At 41.1% G+C, this 6,673-nt stretch overlaps 1 protein-coding gene across 1 annotated transcript; it reads right to left on the minus strand.

Annotated features, from left to right (window-relative positions):
• Positions 1-5,463: 5,463 nt before the first annotated feature.
• Positions 5,464-6,648, minus strand: LOC111387587. The gene is made up of 3 exons (XM_023012163.1): positions 6,328-6,648; positions 5,729-5,922; positions 5,464-5,563 (listed from the first exon to the last, which is right to left on the minus strand). The coding sequence occupies exons 1-3, from the start codon at positions 6,646-6,648 to the stop codon at positions 5,464-5,466; spliced, it is 615 nt and encodes a 204-aa protein (XP_022867931.1).
• Positions 6,649-6,673: the final 25 nt, after the last annotated feature.

The following is a 6,673-nucleotide window of genomic DNA, read 5'->3' on the forward strand; positions in this document are numbered from 1 at the left end:
TTTTAAACCCTTGCAGGCTTATTCACCCGAGTGCTCGATCAGATGACTTTTTATTAGCCTCTTTACCTTTTGCTTTCTATATGACCCATGTATCGAGCTTTGGGCCGGTGACTCCCAGATCAGTTGACCTTAGGGCATCAGATTTTAAAATATCCTTACAGGCTTACTTGCTCGAGTCATAAAGGCATGAAAAGAAGTGTCTTATTCTCACAAATTAAGTTTATACCCTTATTTTCTAGACATCTGGTATCCAAAACCAATCCTCAATTTAAGATTTTCACCTACTCTTCATCCCACTGGTCTAGGCAATCCACACAATAATTCATGCACGAAGCCTCACTTATCTCAATGTTCTCCTATAATAGCTCAACTATCACCAAACTGTCTTAAGGTAGTTTACGGGTTAATTCAATAGAGGGTTATAATTAGTTTCCTAATTTATGCTCAAAACCTCAATCATTTACCTAACATGTAAAGCATGAATGACGTGCATAAAGAATGTCAAGTATTACATCAACAAGTATTAGTTGGCCTAATTAACATCGACTCCAAAGTTTTGAAATATACCAATCCAATAGTAACATCATAGCCGGCAAGGCGATTAAGCTCACACAAGCATACATAAGCATAATCAATATTCACTCACAAGCATGCATCATGCAACAACTAGTCAAATTAAATCTGGATTGTGGAACTGCAATTAATTACATGCCGAATGTCTTTTTCAAATTATGCCACCATCCCCCAAACTTATACAAGACATTGTCCTCAATGCGAAAATCAAAGTTTAGATGGCAGAATTTAAAGAAAATGACTACAAATGAGGCAAACGATACTCCCTTGATCAATACGGAGGTTGCGATGGGAAGCTAGAACCTGCAGTACCATCAGCTGGAGGTTGAGGTAGGCGCGCCAAGATCTCCCTCATCAGTGCTGACTGCTGTGTCATTTCATCATGGATTCCCTCAACACGTATTTCCAAACGGTCTAGACGCTCCCAAGTTTCATTTACCCTCATCTGGATGCTATCCACCCTGCCCACATACACACTGAGTTGACCGTTCATAGTTTCCATCTCTCTCCTAGCTGCCTGGGCATCCTGGCGAGCAGCACGTGACATATCAGTGGAAATGCGAATGTCACGGTGGGCTGTATGCATCTCAATCGTCAAAGTCCCCATAGCCTACTGGAGACTCTGTACGTCTCGGCTGGTTCCCGTGGTGGTGGTGAAAATCTGGCACCACAACTGTGCATTTATCTCAACCTGTGGTGGTGGAGCTTGAGGCATCTCTTGCTCTGCGTGCTCGTCACCTTGCTCTTCCTGCTGTCTGCACCGTTCAATTTCTTGCTTTTCCCAGTGCTTTATCCTGGCTCTGTCTTGAGCCTCCAAGGTACTGCGCTTTATGATGGGGCTGGGTTTGGCAGCCACTTCCCCGAATGCAATGTTTATACCAGCAGTTATGCATATTCCGGAGATGAGGCTTGGAAAGATCATTGAGCTGTGCCTGTCTCCCAAGGTACCCACATGATGGATCTGATTATAGCAGAGAGTGGCAAGATCAACCTTATTACCTCGCACCAAGTGATAAAGGAATCCAGCTGTGGGATCTGTGAATGTGGTCCTGTGAGAGGTCAGCTCAATGTTGTGGCACATAAACAACCACATGATGGCTATAGACGGTGTCAGCTCAATCTGGTGCCACTCGATGGTGGGGAATGGCCATGCATTTTGTCGTCCCAATAAAATCTCCGCCACTTCATGCCAATTGAAATCACCTGGGATAGGGGTTATGTTGTCCCACGTGAGCTGGTAGTAGTCTTGAATAACCTCGGGTGAGAATGTGATCCATTTTCCCCTGACCCAAGTCTGATGCAGGTGGTCGGACCCTGGTGTGTCAATTTCTGTATTGAAGTTGGCGTAAAATTCCCCTATCAACAATTCATAAATCCGATGTGGCTGCTCTACTACTTTACCCCATCCACAGTTATGCACCAAAGTGGTCAGCTCGAAATCAGGAAAGTCTTCCAAATTAACAGCCCGCTCTGGTGTCACTGTCCATTGACTCACTATATTTTCATATCGGGCTGCTGCCTTGGAAGTCAAAAATATCTGTATCCCTCCTTCAAGCACTCAAATACGTGCTATGCCGGATGATGAGCCAACCTTTTCTTTCCCTTTTGAAGTTCGTTTTGGTGGCATCCTGCAAAGTTGGAAAATAGCTAGCATTAAACATCTTGTTGTACAGCGAGAAATCGCATGAAATGAAAAGCACGTAATTCACAAATCCCCTAAACTTGTTTCAATATGCATGTATACTACCACGGTGTGTAATGAACAACGTATGATGATTAGAATAGTATAAATGTATAGCCCATACGAAAACTAAGAAAATTTGGGTGAACATGCTCATAGTGAAAGGGTTGGAGTCATGATTGAGTATACACATTCGACCCCGGTCACCATCGAGAATTATCAAGATTGTCCCAAGCAACCTCTGGGCATATGAAAGTATGCAATGAGGTCTAGCACATACCCAAATTTTAGCTCAATCGGAGTTCGTTTGGTGTGTCAAATGGTAGTGTAAAATAAGGGACGTGAGCTGCTGTGACATGCAATGACTTAGCTATTTTGTGTGCATGTGTGTTGATGTTGTCTAAGTCACATTGGTCGGTAATACATCACAACGGGTTATTCCATTCATCTAATAGTCATATGCCATGCTAGATGTTTAGAATTGTATTAGATTACCAAAAATGGGCATTTTATCGAACAAGTTGTGGGCACTATGAAATCTTCATACATTTGCCAAAAATTACTATGTCACGTGGCTCCCCATTCAAAAATCAATTACCAATCTCATACACATTCATCAATCAAATAAAGTCAATGCAACAGGTACCAAAATGCCCACAAATTATCAATGTGGCAATGTATCAAACACTTAGCATGCATTCTTTACAAGTCCATATAAAACCCAATACTTCAAAATTCGAATTAACCCATAACACAATTGAATTTCAAATAGTACACTCCATCCACCATCTACGCCCCCAATCACCTCAAATTGTAGAAAAACAAATCGAAAATGACCTAAACAAACAAGGCATAAGGAAGGAGGTTGTCAAAAGTCATACCTTCAAGACGATGTGCTTGAAATGGATGCTTGCCTTGATGAATTTATGCCGAGGTGATTATGAATTTCATGGGTTTATGTGTGAAATGGGGGTCCCGGGCCCTAAAAATGTCGAAGAATGGAGTGATTTTATGCGTGAAGGGATGGGTGTCGAAATATAATTCGATTGAGGGATAATGTAGAAGTAATTGAGATGTGAAATTAGTAAAATTATTTGAGGAATTGTTGCCCTAGCTGCTCGTGTTCGTGAATTGGGAGAGTGAGAGTGTGAATGAAAAGTGAATCGGTCATGGCTTTAACCATGGCCGATCCACTTCTATGCGGCAGCATAGTTAAAAGATATGCGGTCGCATAGTTATATTTTTTTTTAACTTTTTCTTTCGGTTGGTGTCTATGCGATCGTATAGACACTTTTTTTTTTAAATTTTTTTTTTGTTTTTTTTAAAAGAAATAAAATAAAATAAAACAATACTGCTTTCCCCAAAAATTCGATTTTTGTCCAAATTTTTTTTTTAATAAATGACTAGGCTCTCAACGTCCCCAATTTTTCAAAGACATACTTTTAAAACATTGACATGTGAAATTTAGAAAACATAATTTGCCTCAAAATGCGTGAATTCTACACTCAACTACCCAAACAACTCAAATCAACCCGAACTCGTGTGTGATATTTAAGGACTCGTGTAAACAGTGTTTGGACTCTTTTAACATGCCTAGATGATCGATGACCACATAACAAAATACTAAATGAATTTGAAAATAAACTTCCTAATCTAATGCAGTAAGCATAATAAAGTAAATAAATAGATAAAAAGGATACAGTGGGTTGCCTCCCACCCAGCGCTAAGTTATAGTCGATAGCTCGACTTTTCTGCAGCTGCTTCATTCTGGCGTCTCGAGTTGAAAGGTTGACTTTTGGTTAGAGAAGTCACCACCCCAGTAATGTTTCAACCTTTCCCCATTAACAGTGAAAGTACCCTTAGTCTCATGGCCCACTTGTATAGCCCCATATGGTAGGACTTTTGTAACTGTGTAGGGACCCGACCACCGTGATCGTAGTTTTCCTGGGAATAGCTTGAGTCTCGAGTTATATAGTAGTACTTGCTGCCCCACTTCGAATACTCGCCTCTGAATGTGCATATCATGCCACTTTTTGGTTCGCTCCTTGTAAAGTTTTGCATTTTCATAAGCCTCCATTCTAAATTCATCCAACTCATTCAGTTGCAGTAGACGCTTTTCACCGGTGGCATTCAAGTCCATATTTAACTGTTTCATAGCCCAATATGCCCGGTGCTCCATTTCTAATGGCAGATGGCATGCTTTCCCAAAAACTAGGCGATATGGAGACATGCCTATCGGTGTCTTGAATGCTGTTCTGTAAGCCCACATTGCATCGTCTAGCTTTTTAGACCAGTCTTTTCTAGATGAGTTCACTGTGACTTCGAGTATCCTTTTCAACTTCCGATTAGACACTTCAACTTGCCCGCTAGTTTATAGATGATACGGGGTAGCGAGACGGTGTTTAACACCATATTTATTTAACATCTGCTCAAACTGGCGATTACAGAAGTGTTTACCCCCGTCACTGATTATAGCTCGCGGTGTGCCATATCGAGTGAAAATATATTTCTTCAGAAATCCAATTACTGCCTTTGAGTCATTTGTTGGCAGTGCAACTGCTTCCACCCATTTTGATACGTAATCCACTGCTACCAAAATATACTGGTTTGAGAATGAAGTGAGGAAAGGTCCCATGAAGTCAATTCCCTAAACATCAAATATTTCCACTTCCAAAATGTTGTTTAGTGGCATTTCATTCCTCCTCGAAATATTCCCAGTGCGTTGACATCGGTCACACCTCTTGACAAATTCAAATGTGTCTCTAAACAGTGTAGGCCAGTAGAACCCGGATTGTAGAATCTTTGCAGCTATTTTTGAAGCTCCAAAGTGTCCTGCATATGGGGATGAGTGACAGTGCTCGAGAATCTCATGTACTTCTTCTTCAGGTACGCATCTCCTCACTATCTGATCAGCTCCTCGCCTATAGAGAATTGGATCCTCCCAGAAATAATATTTTAACTCGGCGAAGAATTTTTTTCTTTGGTGACTGGAGCAGTCAGGCGGTGGAATGGAACTGGCCAAGTAATTGACAATATCTGCGTACCAAGGTGCTTCATCCACTCTCAACATGTTCATCCGGGAAGATCTCATTTATATCCACTAAATCTTCCTTCTCCCCAGGTTCTAGTCGGGATAGGTGATCTGATACTACGTTCTTGGTGCCCTTCTTGTCGCGTATCTCAATATCAAATTCTTACAACAACAGCACCTAACGAATTAATCTCGGCTTTGCATCCTTCTTTGTGAGCAGATACTTCAATGCAGCATGATCAGTATAGACGATGACTTTAGACCCGACGAGGTATGACCTGAATTTGTCGAATGCAAATATCACAGCCAATAGCTCCTTTTCAGTGGTTGCATAATTTATTTGTGCATCATTTAGAGTTCTGCTTGCATAGTAGATCACATGAAAAATCTTGTTCCTCCGTTGTCCCAATACTGCACCTACAGCGTGATCACTTGCATTACACATCAATTCAAAAGGCAATTCCCAGTCTGGTGCTACAATTACTGGTGCTGTCGTAAGCTTTTCCTTTAAAGTGTTGAAGGCTGTGAGACAATCCTCATTGAACTCAAAGGTTACATCTTTCATTAGCAAATTGCACAAAGGTTTAGTGATCTTCGAGAAATCTTTTACAAACCTCCGGTAGAACCCAGCGTGCCCCTAAAAATTACGAACTTCTTTAACTGATGTAGGCGGTGGTAATTTCTCAATCACTTGAATTTTTGCCTTGTCTACCTCAATTCCTTTTGTCGATATCCTATGCCCAAGTACAATGCCTTCCTGCACCATAAAGTGACATTTTTCCCAATTTAAAACCAGGTTAGTCTCCTTGCATCTCTGTAAGACCAAATTCAAGTGGTTTAGACATTCATCAAATGAAGATCCAAATACTGAGAAGTCGTCCATGAAAACCTCGATAAACCTTTCAATCATATCAGAGAATATTGCCATCATACACCTCTGAAATGTGGTTGGAGCATTGCAAAGACCAAAAGGCATCCTACGATAAGCAAAAGTATCATAGGGGCAAGTGAAAGTGGTCTTCTCCTGATCCTCTGGTGCGACAGGTATCTGATTATAGCCCGAATATCCATCAAGAAAGCAGTAGTGTGAATGTCCAACCAATCTCTCCAATATCTGATCAATGAATGGGAGTGGGAAGTGATCCTTTCGTGTAGCTGCATTCAGTTTGTGATAGTCAATGCAAACTCTCCAACCCGTAACTATTCTGGTGGGAATTAGTTCATTCTTCTCATTTTTCACCACTGTGATTCTCCCTTTTTTCAGTACCACTTGAACAGGGCTGATCCATGCACTATTTGAAATTAGGTAGATAATTCCTGCATCCAATAACTTGAGTATCTCTGCCCTGACCACTTCCTTCATGTTTGGGTTCAATCTTCTTTGACTT

This window comes from Olea europaea, unplaced genomic scaffold, assembly GCF_002742605.1.
Source record: "Olea europaea var. sylvestris unplaced genomic scaffold, O_europaea_v1 scaffold4098, whole genome shotgun sequence".
Classification (NCBI taxonomy): domain Eukaryota; kingdom Viridiplantae; phylum Streptophyta; class Magnoliopsida; order Lamiales; family Oleaceae; genus Olea; species Olea europaea.

Bases quoted from the DNA above. Each gene is read 5' to 3' on its own strand.
- LOC111387587 (XM_023012163.1), bottom strand. From the start codon at position 6,648: ATGAAGGAAGTGGTCAGGGCAGAGATACTCAAGTTATTGGATGCAGGA. The intron at 5,923-6,327 runs GTCGCACCAGAG...CGTAATTTTTAG, and splicing joins CGGGCTATAATCAGATACCT to GGGCACGCTGGGTTCTACCG. The intron at 5,564-5,728 runs GTGTAATGCAAG...CGACAAATTCAG, and splicing joins GAATTGCCTTTTGAATTGAT to GTCATACCTCGTCGGGTCTA.